This window comes from Myotis lucifugus, unplaced genomic scaffold, assembly GCF_000147115.1.
Source record: "Myotis lucifugus unplaced genomic scaffold, Myoluc2.0 scaffold_135, whole genome shotgun sequence".
Taxonomy (NCBI): domain Eukaryota; kingdom Metazoa; phylum Chordata; class Mammalia; order Chiroptera; family Vespertilionidae; genus Myotis; species Myotis lucifugus.
In genome coordinates this window covers 3,341,252-3,368,512 of record NW_005871183.1, presented here as the reverse complement: position 1 = coordinate 3,368,512, position 27,261 = coordinate 3,341,252, and the positions used below count along the sequence as shown (strand labels likewise).

General features: G+C 35.9%; 1 protein-coding gene across 1 annotated transcript in view; it reads right to left on the bottom strand.

The window, feature by feature from the left end:
* Positions 1-27,261, bottom strand: part of ADGRL3 (adhesion G protein-coupled receptor L3) — a 491,390-nt gene that overhangs the window by 85,436 nt on the left and 378,693 nt on the right. Inside the window, exons 12-16 of the mRNA XM_014460593.2 lie at positions 22,297-22,480; positions 21,246-21,368; positions 17,297-17,505; positions 16,437-16,613; positions 451-660 (exon numbers count right to left, since the gene is read on the bottom strand). Of these exons, the coding sequence (XP_014316079.1) occupies positions 451-660; positions 16,437-16,613; positions 17,297-17,505; positions 21,246-21,368; positions 22,297-22,480 (903 nt within the window). The remainder of the gene's footprint in view (positions 1-450; positions 661-16,436; positions 16,614-17,296; positions 17,506-21,245; positions 21,369-22,296; positions 22,481-27,261) is intronic.

Genomic DNA, 27,261 nt, shown 5'->3' with positions numbered 1-27,261 from the left:
AAAATATGTCAATTAGAAAAACTCATTTAGGCATGCCATTTTTAATATAATATCCATCGCTTTTAAATAAAAGTATATTATAAACTTCAAAAAATAATAATTATATCTGTTAGAAATGATACCCCTCCATTCCCAAAAACATTTTACTTAACGTTCTTAATATTCAGCTCTGTAGTTTAAAAAAAAGGGGGGGGGCTATTAGAGAGAGATAATTCTTGAGAAAGATAAGTTTATAAACAGAATTTCTGAAGAAATGTACATTCATACATGCATAACATTCGCTGCTTCTTTATGACATTGGGGTATGAAAAGGGGAAAAGTGAGTAAGATCTGAAAGTTAGTATCAATCTGAGATAACTGGAAGGGGGGTGTTTTCAAACAGAAGTGTTTCCAGGCTTGGACAGCTGGAAGTGGCAACACTCTTTACTCATGTCAATGGAAGCTGCTTACTGGTTGGTCAGTTCGGTTGATCCCAATCAGGAAGAGCAGTTCTGCTACAAAGAGGCTGATGCAGAGGTTCTTGTGGATGGTGTTACGGTCACTCTGGAGCCCGCGGAAAAAGCAAAATGTGAAGATGCAAATCAGGAGACAAACAAGGGACAGCAAAATTCCAACCCACGTGATCACATCCAGAAGAAGGTCATGGACCGCATCACTGTGCTGGAAACACAACAGAAAAGCCGTAAGTTGCATTTATGCATAACTGATTATAAAGAGTTTATAAGGGCCTGAGGTATAATTTTAATAATTTACTAAATGTTCTCCACTTAGACAATGAATAAGACAATTGTTTGGGTTTTCTAGTCCATAGGTAAAATATTATATACTTCTCTGAGGTATACATCAGTTTGGTACTCAAGGATGTCAATAATGTTTACTACATACATTTTCAGAATATAAACACTAGTTGAAACACATCAACTTAAAGCTGGCCAAAGATTTCAAAAGAAAAAAAGCTTTTTGTTTTTTTTAACCCATATCACTTTTTAGGCTAATTTTTTGACAACTCCTACTATGGAAATACTCTGCTTCAAATTAAGCTATACACTTAACACAGTGGTATCTCAACTGAAATGCTTTTTTAATCATTGGGGGATTTTTACTAAAAAAATATAGTTCCTCTGTCCTACCTTTGTCCTATAAATACTTGACCAGAGTTTCCAAGATTGAGTTTAAAAAAGTATGCATTTTTATAAAGATCCCCAGTTAATTCTGGTGAATGACCAACATATGTGTACTATTTATTTAGTGGAAGATCTAAAAGAATGAGGATATTCCTAGATTTAAATCCATATTGAATGGCTTAAGGAGATCAGGAAGATTGATCCTTGAAGGGTTTTGCATGAATAGAGCCTATTATACACAGATGGAATAGAAGCATTCAGAGTTACTATACCCGATAACAGCATAAGATAGATAGTAGTGCTAAGAAAAAGTAAAAGCTCATGAACACTTCTATATAAAACTGCATTTTCTTTCTCTATTAACATAGTCTATAAACTCCATACCTGTCATGTTCCTTAGTCTATCCACTATCTCATTTCTGTACTTGTTCTAAGGTTCAAACTCTATTTGTACCCTATGGTAATATTTCTATCCTATGGTAATTTGCCTCCACTAAAAACCACTTCTGTGAAGCTTTAGAATTTTAGTGGGCCAACACATCAGTGCACCAAGATGTTGGAGCATAGGTGAGAAATGATCTATGACTGCCAATTTCTCTTTTCTTTTTAGGTTTATTGAAAAACCTTAAAAGACCTAACTTTCATCAGCAGGGCAATGAATTAACAAATAATAGTTGATTTATAGAATGATAGTCTAAAGCAGTGGTTCTCAACCTTCCTAATGCCGCAACCCTTTAATACAGTTCCTCATGTTGTGGTGACCCCCAATTTCATTGTTACAAATGGAACATAATTAAAGCATAGTGATTAATCACAAAAACAATATGTAATTATATATGTGTTTTCCAATGGTCTTAGGCGACCCCTGTGAAAGGGCCGTTCCACCCCCAAAGGGGATGCAACCCACAGGTTGTGAACCGCTGGTCTAAAGAGTAGTAGGAAATCAGTGTTCTGGATATATATATAGTCACACACATGTATACTTCTCAAAAATCTAATATTACATATTTTTAAATGTAAAATGATCTGTGCAGCATGATACTATCTATGTAAAATATCAAAATACATAAATCAATGTCATTTATTTTTATGGATATATGCCTCAATACTAAAATTAGAACACATGCATGGGAGATACCTATAGATGTGTTTCTCATTGACACCTTTTAAAACTGTGTAATCATAAAAAATAGATTTTTGATTTAGAATGGGAATTGCTTCATTTTGTTGTCTTCCACAATGTCATTTTCCCTCTAAATAAAGATAAAAATCCAGGTTTTTCATTTTTACTTGTTTTTATTCAAACTTCACACTTTTATGTTTTATACAAACTTCATATAAGGTTATTCTGAATGTGAAAATTCTTTTTACAACCAAGGTACTGTGCTGTAACCTGAATCATAGCACTTCTCATATTGCCAGATATGACTTCACAGTTGTTATTTGATTTAAAAAAAAAAAAACTCTGCTAGAACACTGTCAATGAAACAGTTTTGAAATATTCCTGCATAACTCTAGATACATTTCTGGGAAGGAGCTCAAATCATGAAAGAAAACCACATGACATTTTGCTTTAGCTGAATTGTTCTCCGGGGGATACCACTAAAGTAGTGTTGGGTCTCTGATCGCTTAAATTACTTTTACTGTTTGAGAGTGGAGAGTGGTCCGTGTTACCTGGTTCCCTGAACAGAGGCCTATTTGCTCTCTACTTTGCCTCAAAGGAAAGATGCTGTGACTGAGTATCAAGCACCAACCTTCAGCACAGCAGTCTTCCATAATAGGGAAAATGGCAGATATAATACATTCTCAAATGTCTCCTAAAGACCAAAAATACTTAAAGGGGGGGAAAAGAATAAAGAAAAAACAAAAAAAGGAACCCCAAACTCCTCTTTTCTCTGGGTAGCTGCATTATTAGAAACATATTTACTTTACTCGGTGCCTTCATAGGTCCTTCAAAACCCCCATGAAGTTATTAATAAAAGAAAGCCAGATGCCAAAACATTGTACAAAAAGTACATAGCACTCAAAGAAAACAAAAAAGTCTAGTGATTAATTCAACTTTCAGATATGACTGTCTAGCTCAGAAAACATCACTACCAACACCTTGTGTATACTATACTGGGATAGCAGCATTCTGAATGCAACCCACAACTAGAATGTTATTAGTAACACACAGGGACAAGAACAATGGAGATGAAATGCCAATGAGAGCTGTTAATATAGCCTTCTTTATAATAGTCTGGCATAATAGAACTTCCAAGGGGCCAAGCCATGAAAGGAACCACACCCCATTCAAGAGGATAATCATTTGAATAAAACTCATGGGTATGTTTTTTAACAATGTGATCATGGATCAAGTACTGTTTTCCTATTTCCAAGGTTCCATGTTTGTGAGCACTATGCAACTCAATTCCCCATTACATAAACTGTATCCATTATGTGCCTTGAGATATTTCAATCTTATACCTTATTAACTGATATTATTAATAAACCTCACCACTCAGTGCTGGGCTTAACACATAAAAATGCTTTAAAAATATTTGGGTTTGAATGATTACCATAATACCACTCAGACCAAGTTGCCGTAGAGCTAAATCCTCAATGTCAGTATAGCTTTAGCAATCATTTAATCTCAAATGTTTAAAAAGGTATGGAAGATTATATATCCAAACTGAGCCCCTAATCTTATCCTGTTTCACCACTCTCCACTTTCCAAATCTGCTCTTCCCTCTGTTTTCCCCATTTCAATAAAGAGCAACTTCATTCTTTACAGTATTCTGGCCAAAAACTTAGGAGTCACATCGATTCCTCTCTTTCACATACTATGTTCAGTCCATCAGAAGATCTTCTGATTCTGACAGCTTCTCATCGCCTCAACTGCACCAAATAGCCTCTTAATTTATCTCCCTACTTTATTAACCTTCATGTCCCCCCTTCTACATTCACCAGAACAGAGAGATTTTTAAAAATATGTAAGTCAAAGAATATGACTCATTGCTGAAATCACCAATGTCTCCATCATCTCAAAAAAAATAAAACCCAAAATCTTTACAAAGGTCTGCAACATACTGTAACATCAGTACCCCTGTGCCTAATTTCCCATGGTCCCCTTTATTTAGTTCATCCTACCCCAGTTGGTCTGCACTGTTCTTTGATTATATCAAACACATTCTAGCCACAGAGTTTTTTGCACTTGGTGTGCCCTGGGCCTAGAATGTTCTCCCAAAAGATATCTGCATGGTTTCCTTGCTACCTTCCTCCCGTCCTTCATTCAAAGGTCACCTTCTCACAGAGGGTTTTCCTGATTCATCCTATTGAAAATTGCAAACAACTGCTCCCCATTCTGATTTTCTCCATTAGTTTTCCAGAACTATTTTTTTTCTCCTTAGCACATGCCTAAAGTATATATACTTATTGATATTTCTTGTTTATTATCTGTGCCCTCCACTGGAAATATACTCTAAGAAAACAAGTTGTCTTATTGCCTGTGATTACCAATGTATCCCCAGCCTCTACAAAAAAAAATGTCCACCACAAAGTGGATAAATAATGTGCTGACTCAAAAAATGAATATCTCTTTAACTATCCTTTTCTTCTATAATGGATTTAGATTATACACTAAAAGTTGCATCATGCTGCCCATTGTACAGTTTTGGGACACCTGGTTCTTCAAGCACTTGCTCTAAAAATTTGAATAAAAGTTAAAGAAAATTAGAGCTGAAGAATAAGTTGTTACAATACTATCTTCATATATGTTGAAATATTAAGGTATCAAACAATTATGATAATAAAGGTAAAACTATTTATGGAAGCAAGAGGACTGTAGAGTAAATCTTAGCATCTAGAGACATGAATTTAACTTTGTCACTCTAATTTTGCAATTGTTACCTTGTACAAACTGCTTATTGCTTTGACTATGAGAAGCCTCAAACACATAGAGATAAAATAACTGAGACTTCATGTTACTGTGATAAATATACCTTTAAGCACATTTAATGAAAATAAGACCAAATTCATGGGATAGGAAAATGTGGTTTTTGCCTCATGATTTACAAATAATTCAATGAGAGTTCACCAAGACTTTTTGTGGAAATCTGAATGTTTCTAACTTTATTGTCCAAAAATCAAGTCAGTAAACAATATGGAGAATGATATTTGAAATGGTTTTCATTTTAATTGCATAAGTGTTTCCAGATGGAACACAAACTATATGCATTAATTTTGGACCCCTCTGGATGGTTTATTCTTTTTTTAAAATACTTTTAGAAGGTTGCACTTTCTAGACACTGGTAGAACTATCACCCTATAATAATTATTAACTCTGGGCCAGTAATGATTAAGAACCTGTTTTACTTTCTGCATAATAATATATTATTTTAATGTTGAGTCAAATTTGTTAAAGCACAGTAATATGAATTTTAATTTGCCTCTTAAACATATCTTGTTCTGAAATATTTGTAATATAGCTAAAATGCGGTGCGGTTTTTTTTTTTCCTTTTTTGCAAACCTATGAACACTTGCTTTGCTACTAATGTATCAAATAAGCATTACTTCATTGGTTTGATTTGTGAATTTCACTGAAGCCAGTAAGGTTAGGAAAGGCCTATTTTCTGAAAAATGTGACATGAATTCTGTGAAATAAGTTCCTAGCATTGCTCTGCATCTTGGGAACCATGTCATCAGACACACAGGTCACCCTGCAAATGCTTGGAAAAATAAAGGGCTCAATGGTCAGAGGAAATTTGGATTTACTTGTCAGAACAGGACAAAGGTCAAAGTTGGGTAACAGTAAGAACAATATGACTGCATTTCTTATAATTTTTATAGTAAATTAACCAAAAGAATTCAGCAACGATTTTCAAATTTGTGTCAAACTGAGGGGGGAAAAAAGCAATCTAAATATTTTCAGGCTTTAATTGCTAAGAGAGAAATACTGGCAAAGTAAGATCACATAAAAAAATATACAGTTGTCCTCTGGATTTAATAAAAGGTATTCAGCAAATCTCTTTGACATCAGAAGCACAGCATAGCATGACCTAAGTTATTGAGATTCTTCTTGCTTTGAATTTTTTAAAATTTATTTTTATTGTTGACACTTTTACAGATGTCCCCCATTTTCCACCCTCTTTGCCTACTTCCTCCCATCCCCCGCCCATCTCCCCTGGCCTTCACCACACTGTTGTCTGTGACCATGGACTATGCATATATGCTCTTTGGCTAATCTCTTTCCCTTCTTTTATCCAGCACCTCCCACACCACTCCATTCTGATGTCCCTCAGTCTGCTCCAGTGCTTTATGCCTATGGTTCTATTTTGTTGATCAGTTTATTTTTGGTTTGAATTTTTTTAAAATTAAACTCTCACCAAATTTAGTGAACCAGATCTTGCAATATCCATAATGAAGGAAACAGAAAAGGAAATAGTAGAAAATGTGGGAATTTACTATCTTACAACAGCTGAGAATTAAATGCAGATACAGGTGGAAGAAAAAGATTAAAGCTGGTAAAACAAAAAAAAATGATCACTCAGAAATTTCCAAAGGAAATGAGCTGATCAAGCAGTAAGTAAGAAAAAGATTATAGGAGTATCTGGAGTCTTACTTTTAAGTATCTGGGGTGAGGGAAAGAAATGAAGCTATGCAGATAGAAAATTCCATTCTTAGCATTTCTAAAGTGAATACAGTGATCATGAGGATGATGATTTTCAGAATGTCATATTCTATTAGGAATGCTGATTTATTTTATTAGGGTACTCACTTAATCCTATAAAACACTATTATATGATACTACTAGAGGCCCGATGCACGAAGATTCGTGCAAGAATGGGCCTTCCTTCTTCCCCTGGCTGCTGGCACCACCTTCGCTCAGAGCCACCTTTCTGTCTTCGTTCAGGCCCTAGAGCCACTTTTCCACCTTCCCATGCAGGCCAGAGGCCCAGAGCGGCTGGGGCGGTGTGGAACGCCTGCATTTGGATTTTGGATTAACTGTTGGGTTTTGTATCAAGACTGTACTGCTTTAATTTCTAACACTGTGATATTGTAATCATCTTTTCTAATAGCTCGATATAACTGAGAGTGCCTATAATACAATAACATGATAATACTGAAAAAAGAAGTTGAAACATATTTTATTTTAAAGATTCATGGAAGGACATATAAAACTGGGTTAGCGAGATAGCCAAAACAGAGCATACTGCACAACATGCAGGAATGACTTTGGGACCTGGCATGACAGAGAAAGTTGTGTGATTGTGCACACAGAGGCTGAATCTCACAAGTCTAGGATGTTTAGGCAATCTCACAAGTCTAGGCAAGTTTTTGTGAAATCAAAAATTTTCTTTTTGTTGTTGTTGTTCTTGTATATATGTGTGTGTGTGTGTGTGTGTGTGTGTGTGTGTGTGTGTGTGTGTGTGTGTGTGTTTAATCTCCCCCGCCCCCAAAACCACCAATGCTTAGTTGAAATTAATGGTTGTGGGAAAACCTTGAGTAGACCACAAGAATAAACATGCACTATTGTCTTGCTCCCTTAATTTTTCTATGCATCTGAGTAAAGTTACTTTTTTTCTGATCCAGAGGATGCATCTAAAATGTCCTGGGGTAAACAAAAGGGGAAGATTTGATAACCAATATTTTGGCTCCCTATAATGTGAGCTGATTTCTGTCAGATCTTATGAAAGATCATGCTTTCTAAAGTATATCAAGTGGCCGAAACCGGTTTGGCTCAGTGGATAGAGCGGCCTGCGGACTGAAAGGTCCCAGGTTCGATTCCGGTCAAGGGCATGTACCTGGGTTGCGGGCACATCCCCAGTAGGAGATGTGCAGGAGGCAGCTGATCGATGTTTCTCTCTCATCGATGTTTCTGACTCTCTATCTCTCTCCCTTCCTCTCTGTAAAAAATCAATAAAATATATTTAAAAAATAAAATTAAAAAAAAATAAAGTATATCAAGTGATATGTTGAATCATAGCAACGAAATAATGTTTTCCTTAGCTCTTATGTATTTTAATGTGAAAAATAGAATTTCAAAGCAAAATGTTGTTAATACCTTGGTCAGCTATAAAGTAGATTTTGCCCATCTATCTGCATATTCAACAGATAATGCAAATGTAAATTTTGGAAAGTTCCATTGAGCCTATAATCTCTTTACATAAGAAAGTGAACAGTTCACACCTAGGCAGTGTCCTTTTTATCTTATAGACAAGGCTACTAAAAATGGGTGTGATTTGCTTACTTGTGATAATGAGGTTTAATAATGAAATTTTGGGGTTACTTTTCAGTTTCTACAAAATGTGAAGAAGTATTTAACAGGCTTCCTAACTTTCTAGAAATGGAAGACAGTCGCCTGAGACATGCGCCTCCAAAATTGCTATCATTGTCTAGCCATAGAAAAATGTTAAAATATGGGCCTTCTATAAAATCATAGTTTCAAAGTATGAGACGAGAAGAATTTATTTCTCTAATCTTAAAATATATGACAGGTGAAAATGAAGAAACAGATTACAGTAGAATAAATTTATGTGATGTTTCTCTAAAACCGTGTGATGAGCTCCAAATAGACTATAACGAACCTGGAAAAAGGTGAATTGATTCTACTTGAGATGCATGAAGTTCTGTGAAGGTTCAGGACAAAAACTCATATACAAAAAAGCATGACTTATTTTGGGGATTTAAGACTGTTTTTAGAATGTAGCACCAGAAAAAAAAAACAGTCAAGTTAAATAAGACTTTCTCATTTCTTTATTAAAACTGTAATTTATTTGAAATTCAATATAGACTTCATAATGCAAAATTACTTCAGTGCTTTTAAAACCATTTTCCCTGACAGTATTTTACTTTATGCTGACATCCAATATGTTTGGAAGTATTTAAAAATGATGAACATTTTGGATATTGACAGCCTATATGATGATTCCTAAATACAAAAGAACTAATTGACAAACAGCTGGTTTACCAGAGCAAGCCTATAGATACAAAGTGGATGGCCATTTTTGGAGAGCTGGAAACTCATTCCTACAAGCCTGATACTATGAATTGTCATGGTTAAGTAGTAAAAACTACTTAATGCATATTAAATATACTTTTGATCTGGTAGTGCTATTTCACAGTTGGCTCTATAAAAAGTTGATCACCCCAACTGGAGGCCAAATACTCCATGCTCTAAATAACTTCACTAATGGTGAAGAGGACCATAGATCCTCTTCTATATTACCTGTTGCGACCCAATTATACTAAGTCTCTTAGAATTGGACAGAGATAGGCTTTCATGGGTAAAAATTTTCTTCACTATCCTTTTGAATACAGAAATTAGACCCAGTGGCTTTATTAAAACAAAGTTTACTAGGGATCATTCAGAAAACTTGATGATTCTCAGACAAAATGGGTAATGTCTCCTGATATGAGTTTGGTAGATTGATTTTAATATTCATTTGATGCTTAATATGTCAGGTACTGAATAAAATATAATGTAGATCCATATATATACACACACACGTATACAATCATGTACATACACCCATCCCATTTTTACTCCATATTCCATTTTCATTCCATTTTGCTCGCTAAAGCAATTTCAGGCAAAAGAAAAAAGGAAGTAGTTACTAGGTTTTCATTTTCCATTCTCTTGAATAAACTTATTACATTTTAAACAGAGTGGGAATTTTCCAGATAAAAACCATGGGAACTTTATCTCACAGACCTAAAAACAATAGGTAGGAGCCAAGATTAAATTTTACAAAACTAACACCTTAAAATTTCCACGGTTCCATGAATTGGACTTTTAAATTATCAAGTAACCAACCACAGAAGATCTTTAAATAACAATGCTTACACTGTAAGGATACACAAAGTAAATGGGCAGGCCCCTGAATTGTTTATAACAACATAAGAAAAGTGGTTTAGTTCAGCCATATTTTTGTTCAAATGCTTTTCAAATATTATTTATATAGGTTGAACTTATTATCTGCTTAGAATGTTATATAAATAACTTTTGGGAAATCTAGCCTAATTTCTCTAGAGTCCAGTAGTTCTCCAATTTTATCACTTTATTTACTAGACACAGTGGAATGAGACAGGCTAGGAAAAAAAATCACTGAATACTATCCATGTTTAAAAATAAAAGGCAAAATTTTGTGACCTGGAACAAATAGAGTTAGTAAACACATCAACTTAGTAACAATTTGGTGCTTACTAAAAACAGTATAAGCATTTGAGAATATTTTTAGAACATTAGGATGGAAAGGTTTTAATACTGGTTTCATTTGATTGATTGGTTGATTATACTTTCTTAAGCCTGGGTAAACTGGATGAGTAGAGCCATTATAGTTAAAATAATGAAAAAAAATATTTTAGTTGTTAGTTAAATCATGTCACTAATTAAGAAGCAACCCGACTAATGAAAAAGATTACTTCATATTGACTAATGATTGTACTTAAAATTAAATTTGGTGGTGCTGACATTGTGGGAATTCACAATATCTATGTAACCAACATTTTGAAGAGTTGCGAAGTTATATGTCGTTATAATACTAGTGACCTGGTGCATGAAATTCACGCACGAGAGAGGGGGTTCCCTCAGTCCAGCCTGCACCCTCTCTAATTGGGAACCCCTTAGGGGATATCCTACTGCCGGTTTAGGCCCCATCCTTATGCCAGTCAGTGTCAAAAGCTCCGCCTCCTAGGAAGCCATTGGCTCCTCACATTTCAACCAGATTTGGTTCTGATTGGTTGGTTTCGATGCCAGTCAGAGTCAAAAGCTCCACCTCCTAGGAAGCCATTGACTCCTGGCACTTCACCCAGATTTGGTTCTGATTGGTTGGTTTCGATGCCAGTCAGTGTCAAAAGCTCCGCCTCCTAGGCAGCCATTGGCTCCTGGCACTTCACCCAGATTAGGTTCTGATTGGTCAGTTTCTATGCCATTCAGCATCTCCGGGCCTATCTCTGGGCCTGATCAAAGAGGTGGGGCTGATCAGCAACCCCCATGGAGGCCCAGAGAGAAACAGAGGCGCAGCTGCTGGTGAAGCCGGGAGAAAAAGAGAGAGGCAATGGCTGATCAACATCTTCCACAGAGGCTGTGGATCATACCCTGTCTCTCTCTTTGGGTCTCTCTCTGGGCCTGACCCACAGCCCCCTCAGCAGTCAATGCTGGATCACCGTGCCCACAGCAGTGGCAGTCAGTGCTAGTTCGCCACGGCAACCCAGCACTGACTGCCACAGAGGCTGCGGATCAGACCCTGCCTCTCTCTTTGGGCCTCTCTCTGGGCCTGATCTGCAGCCCCCTCAGCAGTCAGTGCTGGGTCACCACGGCAACGCAGCACTGACTTCCAGTGTTAGGTCAAGCCTTCAGTCCTTGTGGATGTTATGACCCTGGCTCTTTATATATATAGATTTTGCTGTAAATCCATTAGACAATTTCATTGTAAGAAAAAAGTCTTGCTTTGAAAAATAAGGCAAAACACTAGCCTAAACTTCTCTCTTTCAGAAAACTCTTACCTTGATAGAGGTTGATAAATGATTATTTATTAGTAAAAACTGAATTAAATATTTTGACCTTGACAGTTAACTTCTCCTCCTCAAGCCCTACTAGGATCAGGAGCTCAAGGGCTTTGAGGAAGCAAATATGTGAATTTAAAAAAATCATATATTTTAAAAAGTCTATAATTCTTAATATAATTTTGTTATTCAATTCCTAAAATAATCCTGAGATAATGTTAGAAAAATTTTAATAGTGTCATCTCGCCAATTAATGGGAAGAAGGAATTCAGATGATTTGCCTAATAATAAGAGGAATCCCAATCCTCAATGTCCTGATTTGTTATTCTTATTCTGACTACCATTCAGATTATAAACTGGGCAAATAAATCATGATGACAATATCTATTGTGATGTGAATTAAATGCAATAGTGTAAGTAGACATTAAAAAAATTATATTCAGTCCTGACCAGGTGGCTCGATAGATTCTCCCTCATATCAATTTTCTCTCTCTTTCTCTTCCTCTCTCTCTAAAAATTAATAAAAACATATCCTCAGGTGAGGATTTAAAAAAATAAAATATTCATTCCTATTATTACTGGACATGCTGGGCCCTTCTGAGGGTTGAAGTCCTCATCTAATCTCCATTTTTTAGAATCTCCATAAACTGGATTACCTCTTTTTTTAAACAAAATATAAAATATGCTGAAAAATATATGATGAAAACATAAAAATCCAGCCTTATTTCATGTACTTCACCCCTGTCACTCTCATTTGCTTAAGCAGTGCTATCAATTCATCTAGAGAACCTTCCCTGACACTCAAGGTCAAGGCTATTTCCCACGTGTTTCCACATTATCCTCTGCTACAACAATAAGACATTTCTCACAAGATACTGATTTTGCTGATTACTTATCTATATTACTAATTATGTACTTGAGCTTTGCCTGTCACAAAGATGGTACTCAACTACTTAAGGAACAAATAAAGGATGGATGATGAAGCACAGTGCTTTTTTTTTTAAAATTGAGATAACTAAAATAAAGTTTTCAGATATATTTCCACAAGGGCTTCTTAAATACAAAAATTTCAGTGTTCCTATATAATGTAACTTTAACCAAGTTATCAAACTTAGTAATTCCCATGAGGGACCTCCTGATGCCATGGTAGGTATATTTAACAATTTGCTGAACAACAGACAAATAAACGTGTAGATGATGCCCAATAATGGAAAGGTGTTTTTTATTTTCACTCGAGGATATTTTTCCATTGATTTCTAGAGAGAGTGGAAGAGAGAGGGAAAGACAGAAATATTGATGTGAGAGAAACACATTGATTGGTTGCCTTCTGCACGCACCCTGACCAGGGCCCAGGCTGCGGAGGAGCCTGCAACCGAGGTACGTGTCCTTGACTGGAATCGAACCCAGGACCCTTTGAAAAGGTTTTTAAATACCATAAACACTATTTCAGTTTAGTATAAAATCACATTACCTAAATATCTGTAATGATTATTTTTCTGTCTAAAAGAGAAGACAATTAGGTGTTTCCTTAGACAACAGAAGTAGAGAGAGCTAAGAAGTTATTAACCAGCTGCGTTGCCACCTTGGAGTAGAAGCATCCCCTTCCTTCTTTTATCCCTAAACTGACCTCGCTATAAACTCTCTCAGTACCACATTCAAAAATCAGTCTAAACACTTTCCTGCCTTGATAAACTATAAACTTGCTGAATCCCTGGGGCTTGGTGTGTGGGGTGTTGTAATCTGAAATTTTATAAAGGATGGAAAGGGAAAGCATCTTTGAGAAGGTGATACTGGAGCAAAGACTTGAAGGAGATGAGAAAGTTGGCCCTGTGACTCTTTGCAGGGTAGGAGGAGGGAGACTTTCAGTTCTCACTACAACACCCTGATATGTTTATGGCAAGATGATGAGGCTGGTGTGGCTGAAGCCAAGTGAGCAAAGGGAGGGATATAGGAAAAGAAGTCAAGAGATGATAATGCAGCTGGGTTTTGGATTCTGCTTTTATTGAGATAAGAAGTCCTTCAGATTGGATCAAAGGTATGAACTACCTGGTTTGCATATTTAAAGGGTGATAAAATTGCTTTTGAGAATGAATCAGAGGAGTGACACAGTCTGACTCACATTTTAAGAGTATCCTTCTGGCCATTATGCTGAAAATAAACTTAAGGGGACAAGGAGGAAAAAAAGGAGGACATCTAAGGGGCTGAACTGAAAAATAGAGAAGTGATAGTGGCTTAAATCTAGGTGGTCGTGATGAAAATACTGAGAAGTTGTCAGATGCTGGATCTGGCAGGATACACTCCTAGGACTGGGTGTGAGTATGAGTGGGGGGAAAAATAAAATATTTGGTTTTGGGCCAAGGCACCTGGAAGGACATCACTAAGAAGGAAAGGAATCAGATGAGAGAATACCGAAAGTGTAGCTCTAGAATTGTGAACCTTACTAGAAGTCTAGGTGGACATATCGAGTCAGCAATTGAATCTATGAGTCTGGAGTTAAGAAATGGAGATAGAAATCTGGGAATCATGAGATGATGTTTAGAGCCATATGACTAGACTACATCTAGAATTACACCTCAGACCAGAGCAACTATGAGAGGTCATGGAGATGAAATGGAACAGCAAAGGAAGCTAAGAAAGACCAGTTGCTGAAGAAGGTAAGAAACAGGAGAGAATGGTGTACTCAAGGCAAAGGGAAGAAAATGTGGCCAGAATGCGGTAAATGCAAATTGTCCATCAGTTACCTCACTAAATACATCCGACTCATCCTTTGGAGCAGCGTACTTTTTTGAAGAGCTGTCTCTGAGCAGGCCTGCCTTAGATAGATGATCCTCCTCTGTGTCCCCACATCACAGTGTTGATTATAATATTTATCACAGTTAAGACTGCAGCTTCACTTCTCTGCATGAGTTCCTTCAGGGCTAGAAGCTTCCCTGTAATGTGGAATCTAGAAATATCTCTCTGGGAAATGGGGTAGGGGTGGGGGGAGGATTTATGTTTATTGAGAACCTACTGTGTAATAGGCAACTTGTCAATACCTTTACTCGGGTATTTAAAAAATGAAGGAAGTACTGAATGAACAGTAGAGGTCACATAGATAACAGATAAGAATAAATCAGTACACAGGCAGAGCCCTGGAGTGAAGACCTGTGACTGGGGAACCACAGTTTAATAACAATAACTATCAAGATTACTCAGCTAACTCTTCTTGCTCCTTTTCCAAGATTGTCAACCAAATTCTCCAATATGATTTTGTTTCTGTTACAGATCAACTTGCAGAATTAGAGAGTGAAACTGGCCACATAAATAACTGTTCAATTTGGCTACTGTATTTGTCACTCAGAGGAGTAAATTAGTGGTTTGTTTTAGACATTAGTCTAATGAAGGTTTGGTGATTGTGTAACTTTTTGGACTTCTGCGTATAACTGGTCTGCTTGCATTCTGCTTTTCAAATGTCAAAATCAAGTTGTGAAATCAAAATGAAACTGACTTAGAGTATGTGATAAAAGAAATCCAGGACATACATACTGTGTGACTGACTGCTAAAGGAAAATATTGATTTCCATTTATTATATCTCTTGTTGACACAATAATGGTCACAGTAGGGATTCTTGTATAATAGATGATTGGGTAGATGTTGTCATGCAATGAACTGAACAAAATGATATTTTGTTGTTGTTTCAAATGCGATCCATTTTTTTCTGAGTTTCAATTTATTCCCTAAGCTGAGAAATAGAATCCCAGAGCCATACTAACACATTCCACGTTTAAATCTAACATTTGGTAGTGCAGCCAAATTGCTAAGCTAGATCAATTTGTGATGCCCTGAGAAAATGTGCTTGCAGTCGTTTAAAGACCAAAACTTGAACTGTGCTGACACAGCTAAGGCAATTTACTCTTAAGGTGTAACTGGGCTTGCATTTGGTCTCCCTCTGGGATACTTGTACCATCTTTAAATTCAACAGTGTCAAAGAAAATTTTGGATGAAACTATTCGGATCAATGACAACAGGTAGATAAACCGTTGCTAGTTTTCCCTTTTTAAAATATGGTAGACAGCAATGCTTGCTCTATATTTATTGACACCAGGGAGATGAGAAGAGAATTCACAAGTATATAATTTCTTGTTAGCAACTCATCTATAAATCTCCGTAACCACATTAATCAGCACTTTGTATTTTTATGTCCTAAGTATACCTGAAATCTAAATCCTCTTCACACCCACCATGACAGCCAGAGCTGTGCTTGGAATAGATCAATGCAGGCAAGTTAGTGATGTTCCCAACTTTGGAAACTACCAATCACATGGATTTTTCTTTAGGATGGTGTCTTCTTGAATGGACAAAACCCATCACATGTGTTAGAATTGCTAAGCTCTTTGCATTACTGTGCATTGTGCTTAATGGCTGCTTCCCAAGAGTCATTCTAACAGAATTTAAACCCACACATAGCTCCTTAGTCTTTAACATATCGTATCCCAGTTTCTAATCTCACCACACTGGCTTTTGGTCCTGGGGTCCTCTCTTGCCCTGTTCATGAGGTCTGACATTTATTCATGCAATATAAAAGCAGGGGAGACTAAGGGAACTTTTATAAGCAAACTTTGATTTTTGATTTTAGGAACTACATTAATGGGGGGGAAAAAAGGAAGAAGAAGAGTTATTCGAATCATCTGGGAGGATATGGGTTGAACACCAAAGAGTTCCTGAATAGAATCATTATGGAAGTGGAAAAACTCTAAAGTGAGCAGTGAGACTGATCCGTAGAGTTAAGACATTTTACAGTTAGTGTCCTGATTGGAAGCATTTTTATTTTATGGTATGTCTCTTACCTTAACTTCCACATGTGCCATCAGTACTGCAAAATTGGTTAGGTGGTTACAAGAGCATGTCGTATGTGTCTTATTTGTTGTCAGGAGCCGGCAGCCTTGAGTTGACCAATAACCCGTCATTGTGCGCTTGGAATAGCTCCAAAATGAACAGTTGGGGTTGAAATTTTCCTCGGACTGCTACAGGGTAAAAATAAAATCAATAAAGCCAATAGCTACTTTATTATCACATAAATTAGGTAGACATTTTCTTTACATCAACACAACTTCATACTCTATTACAATTCTTGTGGAGATGTCTGCCAGTGTTTTCCTATGAAGCGGAACTCACCAAGTCTAAGCAAATTTGCTGTTATCTATTCCCCCTGATTAGGGGTGAGTTTACTTTTCCAAATATTAATTTTTAAGGAATACTAGTACCAGTATTTCAGAATAACATCAATTCATTTCAAAGTAAAGTACATTGCAGAGTAAAAATAACTGCTCTAATCAACTTCCAAAAGGCAGATGGTTTTTAGAAATCTTTGTTAAATTTATAATGCAATCGTAGTATAACAAAATTATATCTACACACAAAGATATAATTACTTATAGTATCCTATGTGAAACCATGTCCAGTTCAACTGAATATATTGCTAGCTCTTTGTAATATAGAGAAGCATTTATATATCTATCTATGAATATTTTATCATAAGCAATCTACATATCCAAGAAATATTCTCCTTTCTTATTTCAGAAAAAAATTACCACTACCATTTAATAGGCTTTGAATTGCTACATATCAAATAATAAAAATTTAAAAAATTAATACACTTTTTGTTTTATATTTGTGGACAACTAAACTTAAGAAGCCATTTTCTCACCTTAATATGTTTAACAGTGAATACGACAGGATCAGCCAAATAAACCTTATTACTGAATTCTTTGTTTATTGCTGCTGTAATGACGGGCGAATTGACAATAACCGAATGATTGGTGGACATAGCTTCTGTTCCCAACTTCATGCTGGCATTCTCCGTGGACAAATAAGGACCCAAGTTGTTATATAAAACAAAGGCCACTCTGATCTCTCCTAAAATAAATGCAAATGTAAATTATAAATTGGGGAGAAACTCTGATTACTTTCTGTATGTTCTACTTAAATTAGATAGTTCTAATTAGATTGTAATCAAATCTGTATAATATATACTCACAACAACTTCAGAATTCATTTTAACCAAAGTGCCAAATCATTCATTGGGAGAGGAAAATCAAAAGATGCTGAAAGAACTGCATATAAGTATTAAAAGAAATGAACCTCAATCCCTATCTCACTCCATACTCAAAGATTATTCAAGATAGATCACATACATAAACAAAAAAAGTAGAACATAAAACTTTCAGAACAAAATATAGGATATCTTTGTAATCTTGGGAAGGCAGACATGACTTGGCTAGGAACCCAAAAACACTAATCATAAGGGAAAAATGGTAAATTGATTTTTGTCAAAATTGAAATTTTATGTCTATCAAAATATAGCATTAAGAAAATGAATAGGCAAACCACAGACTAGAAAAAAAAAGTATGACTCATGAATACATAAAGCATGTCTGCTAATCAACAGCAAAAGAATAAATGCCACACTAAAATGGCAAAATATAAACAGAAACTTTAGAAAAAATAATATATGATAGGCTAAGCAACATGAAAAATGATCAACATCATTATTAATGAGGAAAGTAATTAAAATCACATCAAGATACCATTTCATACCTACTAGCATCTCTAAAATGAAAAAAGACTGCCCACACTAATGTGGATAAGGATGGGGAACAATTGGAACTCTTGTGTGCTGCACATGGCTGGAAGAAGTATAAAGTCGTTCAACTATTTAGACAAACGTTTGGCAGGATTTTTTATAAATACATATCTACCCTTCCTAGATAAGTGAAAACATAAATTCATAAAACAAACAAACAAACATGTATAAGAATGTTGATAGCATCTTTATTTATAATAGCACCAAACTGGAAACAACTAAAAACCTATCAAAATGAGAAAAATTATAATATATTAACATAATGGAATATACTATGCATCAATAAAGAACAAACTACTGACACATGGAGCATCATGACTGAATCCCAAAAATACTGAGTGAGAGAATACTGACAGGAAAGAGTCCACAGTGTATGACTCAGTTACATAAAAGCTCAGAACAGGCAACAGTTGTCTATACAAATAGTAATGAAAAGAAAGTAGTTTCATCAGGTGGGTCAGGGGGTGAGCAGAACGGAAAGAAGCACCAGGGAATTTTGTGGGTAATAGAAGAGATTCGTATCTTATATTTCAGAGGATAAGTACAACTGTCAAATTCATCTAGCTAAACACTTATGGTTATGTGAATTATATTACATGTAAATTATATCTCAATTGCAATAAAACATAAATACAAAGATTCAAAATTTTTATCTGTTTTAACACTCCGGTGTGGGGTGAATTTCCCGCCAAAATATAAGATGGCTCTGTCTTTTGGTTTTGTTCCATCCACCAAAAGGGTGGATTACAAACAAATATTTGGTAATACGCAGTTACAATCGGCCCGAGTTTACACGTTTCCCGCACTCCACCGCAAATCTATATGAACCGAGTTAAAGACGGCTCCCGCGGAGTACGCGCAATTCACGCGAGCCGACTTAACTCGTTTCCCCTTTTATCTGTTTTAAAACTCAATTATGTTCTATTAAGGTCACTGTTTCCATACATCCTTCCACCTTATGTTTTCCCTATGACAATCCTCTGTAAAAGTAACCATCTTTTAACTTTTTTTCCATATTTCCTTTCCTAAAAGAAGTCAAGTCTTCTATTATGAACTCATATTGGTCCAACAAGAGTCAGATACTGCCCTGACTACTAACATTTTTAAGAAAAGGAAATATTGTAATTTATGACAACTTGGCTGAATCTTGAGAGCACTATGCTAAGTGGAATAAGTCAAACAGAGAAGGAATACTGTATGACCTCACTTACATGCAAAATCTTAGGATAAAAACAACTCATAGAACTGAAGGGTGGTTCCCAGAGGTGGGTGGTGGGGAAGAGAATAGAAGGGTGGGTAAAGGGGAGCAAAAGGTACAGTGCAGTGACTGTGGTTAATAACACTGTCTTGCCTATTTTGGAAGTTGTTAAGAGTAAATTTTAAAAGTTCTCAAAAAAACACACACCACAAATTGTAACTGTGTGTTGATAGATGTTAACAAGATTTACTATACTGTTCATTTTGCAATATATGCAAATATCAAATCATTATGCTGTATACCTGAAACTAGTATAATGTTATATGTCAATTATATCTCAATAAAAATAAAGAATTGAGACTAGACTGTCTGGATCACAGAGTGCATGCTAAAGACAGGTGTGAAGTGGAACACATGAGGCAGGAAGGAAGTGGACCAGGTAATAACATGTGATAGCATTGGTTAAGTCATTTGATGTCATTCTAAATACAACTGGCAAGATTTATGTTTGGGGAAGAACCTCTGTCAACAGAATTTATGTTTGGGAGAAAGAGTTAAGGAGGGAAACCAGTTAGGAAGCTAATACAGGAATCTGATTTTGTTTTATATGAGATCTTATTGCTGCCTCAAATTTCACATTGTCAAATTAGCAACATAATAAAGATTTATAACTTCAGTCTTATAAGATTGCCAACACTTACAAAAAAATTTTGTTTGGCTGACAACAAACATAATTTGTTTTTCTTGAAATTATTTAATATGCTATTTAAAAAACAAAACAAAAATCTATTCACCCTTCAATCTGAAACCTTAGCTTTGAGTTAGTCACTACGACTTGAAGTTATCTTACGATCACTAACAGGTTAAAGCAGCGGTTCTCAACCTGTGGGTCGCGATCCCTTTGGGGGTCGAATGACCCTTTCACAGGGGTCGCCTAAGACCATTGGAAAACACATATATAATTACATATTGTTTTTGTGATTAATCACTATGCTGTAATTATGTTCAATTTGTAAAAATGAAAATACATCCTGCATATCAGATATTTACATTACGATTCATAACAGTAGCAAAATTACAGTTATGAAGTAGCAAAGAAAATAATTTTATGGTCGGGGGTCACCACAACATGAGGAACTGTATTAAAGGGTCGCGGCATTAGGAAGGTTGAGAACCACTGGGTTAAAGGTTCTCACTTCCTTGGACAAAAATAAGTTTTTAAATTAATATTAGGGAGGCTTGATATATACTTTCTTTATGAGATTACTTATTTAATTTTAATCAAATTAAAATTATTCAGTGAACTTATCCCCATTCACTACACTGACCTCTTTTACCAGTTCCATTCCCCAAAAGCACCTCCTCACAGGAAATTTTTGTGAAAGAAAAACATAGACACACCCTCAAAACAAGTGACTAAGGAAAAAAGCATATAATTTTAAAATTACAAGTAAAATTTTCATTACTAATTCTGACAAGTTAGTAAGTTAGTCCTTTCAAGAAAAAAAAAATTATCTGGATTTGTTGTTCATTAATTTCCCTCATATTCAACTTTCTGACATTTTACTGCAACTGAAAAGTAAAAAACACTTTCCAAATCTGAGAATTTTGTAGAACAAATATAATTTCTCTATTGTTGGTGCAGGCGACAGAAAGAGGAGGAAGAGCAGGAGAATGAGTACAGTGGATGAGAGGAGACAGACAGCAGATGAGAAGGAGATCAGGTTTTGAACAGCACATTTAAAATTCCAAGCCAAGAAGCAATGCATTGATAAGTTTAATTCTATGAAGCTTAACAAACAGACTCTAACCTACCATTTCGTCCATTTTGCTTTAAAGTATTTGCAGAAAGCTGGATGGTGCTTCCATGACCCATGGATTCTGGAAATTTTAAGTCTTCCAAGTTTCCTTCTGTGCTCAGCCTTGCAACTTCCAACTCTGTCAATGGCAAAGAGATATCAGCACTTACTGAGAAATACTGCAAAGCTAAGGTAGTTTTCTAGATCACTGAAATAGTTCTGAAGTCAAAACACTGGAATTAATGTTCTATTTGTCATGCTTTATAGTAGTTCAATCTTTTATTTACAAAGTATGATTTTACAATCATATGGTTTTTTCAAAATAAAGCAAATAAACAATGAATGTCAGGTAAATAAGAATTCAGATATAGCAGTTATAGAGTAAAAAAGAATTAAAATTCCAGCTCAAATCCTTATACTTTGTCATTGACTTAAAGTTTATTTTTAAAATATTATCTTTATTTTATGAATTAGATATAAATACCTTTATAATCTAGAGCTGCAGTATTATATCAATATTGATCTATATTTAAATCTAATAAGTTTGAAACAGCTTTATCAATTCTTCTGAAATAAAGCTGTCAGCTACATCCTTATACACAATAAAAATAGATTTATACTCCTATGAGCCAATAACGCAGTTATCAGAAATTGTTTTAACCCCTAACTTAATGAATGATTTCTTTACAGTATGTAATTCAGAGACACTCCTATTATGACTGAAGTAACCCATAAGCCCTGTCTTAGGAGGATAAATTTTTAAATAGTATTATACACACACACACACACACACACACAAAAACAAATATACATTAAAAACAAAAAAAATTAAATGAACCTCACTGTAAGTGATCCGAGGCTAATATACCCAATACTGGAATGTCCAAAGGAGGATAACATACATGATTATGAGGGCCCTTTAAGCCAATGACAGGTGATATCCTTTTCATGACAGAAAAAGAACAGAGTACTATTCATAATATCTAGGCCACCACCGATAATTTTTTCTTTTCCCTCTTCTGCTGTCCAAGGGTCTCAGGCCCTTCTGTACAACACAGGCCACTTACGAATATTGTCTGTGTTCTCCCTGACGATGTCAGTCTTCAAGAGGTTATCAGCCAGCACAAAAGCACTTTCCTCCACGGTGTCAAGCAACATGGTGGCCGCACGGAGTTGATCGCTTGTCGTCAGGTCTCTCCACGCGTTCAAGGCTTGTGGCTGAAGGAGGTTGTTCACTGTCTCGACCATTGCCTACAAGAGGAGGAACACAATGACAGAGGTCTCCAGTGAACCCGCGGAGCTGTCAGAAATCCAGGCGTACATGTCGCCCGGCAAGCAAGGATCAGAGGTGTGAGCGAGTTCAGTACTGTCCCAGCCTCCCCTGTGACATGCCGCAGCAGAAGTGTTCATTATTTTGTTCTGTAAAAACCCGAGCTGAGACTTTGCAAGGCAAGAGGAAAACCTGCTTTTGCTTTGAAAGGACAACAGATACAGCCATGCTTATTCCTTAGAATCAACAGCAAGGCTTCAAGAAGACTTTAAATTATTTGGCTGGTGAACTGTTGGCAAGTAATTTAAACCAACACCTGTATCACGTCACCCACAGAAAACAATTTTTTTCTATACATCACCATAAAACTAGATGCTGAACACAGTAGAAATTAAGAGGATGCCTATAGATAGGCCAATAAAAGAATGTGTTGCCTATAGGTTGAGGCCTCACTGAGCAAATCAATTTTTTTTTCTTAGCCAGCTGGTAAAATGTCAGAATGGGGAAAATATCAAAGTATACATACTCCCAGGGGCTTTGGCTCTGTTATGTGTGGAGAGAAACCTTCACACTGTTTACTGTTGGGCAGGGGAATAAACAGTGGGAACTTGCTACGTAGGGCCCTCAGGTGTTTTTCCTTAAAAAAAGCAGCGGTAGGTACACTCACACATAGAGATAAAGCACCACATTTCACATGGCTTTATCCAAAAGAATCACCTCTGTAGTTATAACTTGTATATTTCCTGTGGTTAGCTTTATGCTCTAGGTTACAAAGAAAAAACAGTTCTCCCAGTAAGATCTTCTTAAGGTTTCATTCAAACATAGAGGATTGCAAAATAGAAAAATACAACATCTGAAGTTTGAAAGTGATCCTCCCTGAACCCTTTGATTATGAAATACCCATCTTTTCCAGAAATAAAAGTTGAATAAACAGCCAACACAAGCACTTTCTAGGCAGCACACAGGAGCTTTAAAACAGGACTCCCATTATTGACAAGTTCGTAGAGGGGCTGGGAGAGATTGGAGAAACAGACAGCGCATACACTGCAGTGTGTTCTGCTGGCTGGGGTTTTCATAGTAACCAAGGAACAACTGTTAAACATTCAGCTTCATAATGAAACACCTTGGCTGCCAATTAACACCAGCTTCAAAAACTCATTTGCCTTTTGATAAAAGTTGCTTTTCTTGATATTCTTCCCAGCTATTCCAAGTTCTGGCCAAAAATCTATTTCACTAGACTTTTATGTAATAGTCCTACGTGAGTACTTTGCATCATTTAAAAAAAAAAATTTTTTTTTCTCATGAGTCTAAGGAAGGGGAATTTTCACCTAGTGTGCTTAGCTCTGTCATTTGTTCTGAGTTTAAAACACGACCTGGAAGCCAGACAAAAGCATCTCCAGATCACAACAAAATGACCTGCTTTCCAGGAAGTTCTCTAATGCCAACGCCAACAGGATATGCCAGATAGGTGGTGCCAGATAGAACAGAAACAAACACAAAGAAGTTCAGTATTTTCTAAAGCCAAATAGAGAACACCACTCTGTAGTGCAAGGAAGTATTCTCTCTGGGATTGGATGATCCTCTGAATTAATTAGAAATGCTCTGAAAATCCCACATGCAACAGGAGTTATGCCTGTTCTTTCAGGAGCAGCCATTTCAACATTAGTCAATAATCCTACACTGATTCATTTTAACCTCACCCTAGGGAATATTTCTCTGAAGATAATAATATTTCTATTCTGGCCTTTATTACTTTTCATTTTTAAATTAAAAAACTAAAGAAAAGGAAACAACTCTGATCAACTCAGAGAATGGGAGGGTATAGCAACATACGTATTAAATAGTTTGTAATGTGTGTTCAAAAGGCTTGAACAAACTAACCTGTTTTCTGCTAGTTATACCCCTCAAGTAAGTAAATCTTAATAACATTATAATTAATACAATTTGTTTAAGCTTTCCAACGATTGCTGACATGTCCCAGTTACCAATTTAATGAAGGCCAATTAAATAGTCACAACTCATCAATGGTAAAAGGATATCTATATTTTGTTTTCCTATACATTTATACATTTATAAATTTTACCCTCAAATGATGATCTCTGATCAAAAAACATTTTGTCAAACTAGTCATTGACATAGCTTTTATAAGGTCAACACCATCTCTTTAAAAACAGGTAAATTTTAATTTTATTTGGTTATGAAGAAATGAGTCTAACTCAGTAGTTCTCAACCTTCTGGCCCTTTAAGTACAGTTCCTCATGTTGTGATCCAACCATAAAATTATTTTCGTTGCTACTTCATAACTGTAATGTTGCTACTGTTATGAATTGTAATGTAAATATCTGATATGCAGGATGGTCTTAGGCGACCCCTGTGAAAGGGTTGTTTGACCACCAAAGGGGTCGGGACCCACAGGTAGAGAACCGCTGGTCTAACTATATGTAGAACCAAGTTGAATGGGAAATGTTCAAGAAATTTAAAGTGAGGTACTGGGACATCATTTTAATGTTTAACAACTCTCACTGATTTCTCTTTGCTGTTATATTTTTCTGACCTAAAATTTACATTCTAAATTTGGAAGAAAATAAGATCAGTCCAGAATGTATCCTAAATAAATGTGTATTCTCAATGTGTTGATCTGAAGGGAAAAGTCACCTAATGGTTTGGACACTTATAGATTGAAATAACCTAAAATTTTGAGAAGTAAATTTAATTAACAATGTCCTTGCCAGAAACTAAATACTAACTCACTTTATTATTTCTTTAAATATTTTTTTACTTATTGCTTTTAGAGACAGACAGAGGAAGGGGAGAGAGAGAGAGAGAGAGAGAGAGAGAGAGAGAGAGAGAGAGAGAAAGCGAGAGCGAGGAGAGCAAGAGAGAGAGAGAGAGAAACATCAATTTGTTGCTCCACTTATGCATTCGTTGATGATTCTTGTATGTGCCCTTATGGGGAATCAAACCTGCAACCTTGACATACTAGGACAATGCTCTAACCAACTGAATTACTAGGCCAGGGCTCATTATCTTTTAGAAATTACCAGCAACTAAATAGGAAATGGATGCTGGAAATTTGCATTCTACTTCTGCCACCAAAGTCAGTGTGCCTTCGGACAAATTTATGTTTTTAACAAATCAACGAAGTGTCAACTACACAAGAAAATTAGTTTCATTATGTTTCAATATGAGGCTAGATAGAGACATCCACTATTATACTATTCTCATGATATGGTTATTGACTAGACTCTAAAGTGACTTTTGACTGTTTCTAAAAATCAAATATAAATTAGAAAATCACTTCAATTCAAACCAAAATCATGGACATACCATATCCTTCTGGGCATATTTTTCCTTTACACAACATTATTGGACCTCTTATAATTATTCAGATCTTAAGCAAATCATTTGACTAGTTTTACTCATATAATTGTATGTTTGTTAAATCATTGTAAACTATATAACCACACTGTACATATTTCAAAAGGGGGAGGATTTAGTTATTTGTTATAACTATTGTGAAACATTTGGGGAGAAAACTAGCTAAATATCTTCCCCAAAACAACTGTTGTCATTATTCAAAGAGCATGTGCTTGTGAAATAGGCTGGGAGGCCTTTGCAAAAATACATACAAGGATCTATGGTGAGAAACGTCAATGTCACTTCCTACCCAGGAGAGCAGTACATCTCACACGAGGCACGCAGGATCACCTGGGGACTCACCTATCCCTGGCCCTTCACTTGAAAACCAACAAACTTAAGATCCAAATCAAATGAATGCCTTGTGAAAAGATACATAACTTTAGCACTGTTGAATTTTTCTAAAGACAAGCTTTTTAATCATAAGCTCATTCAGGTTTTAGCTCAAGTTACCAACTGCTCAATAAGGCCTTCCATTCTATCTAGGAAGAATCCCCCCACTATTAAATCTATCGCCTGGTTTGTTTTCTCTGTACCATGTGTTATTACCTGAAGTATCATATATTTATTTTTTTAATATACTTTATTGATTTTTTACAGAGAGGAGGGGAGAGGGATAGAGAGTTAGAAACATCGATGAGAGAGAAACATCGATCAGCTGCCTCCTGCACACTTCCTACTGAGGATGTGCCCACAACCAAGGTACATGCCCTTGACTGGAATCAAACCTGGGACCCTTGAGTCTGCAGATCGACGCTCTATCCACTGAGCCAACCAGTTAGGGCAAGTGCCATATATTTATTTATCAAATGACTATTTTAGATTGTCCTTCAATAAAAATCTGGCTTTTGACTAGACCATGATGTTCTCAGGGAAGAGATCTTGTTCATTTGTGTTTTCCCCAGGGAAATTTTAGTGCCTGGAGATATTTTGGGTATTCAATAATGCCCACTAAACAGATAACCTACATTTACTATCAAATCATTAATGGCCTTATATACAATAGGAAAATTGAAAGCAATCTCTTCTAGTTCTGGAACTTTTTGCCAGGTCTCCTAAGAAGTCTTCTGAAAGACTAAAGTGCTCAGATACACCACCATGGTATGGGAAGATAGCAAGCTGAATTAGAGGGAATTAAGGAGACAACCAGAGTTCAAAGAGAAAAGCAGAACCACACATTACTGTAGTTAATGTAGACCACTATGCATAACAATATATTCCAAAATGTTAAGTGTATCAAAGCTCACTTTCAATATAATTCAATGAGGTTTTATTAAATATGTAAGATATGTATGCTATGCAAAGAACTAGGGAATTCACCCTTTGATGAAAAGAGATGGAAAAC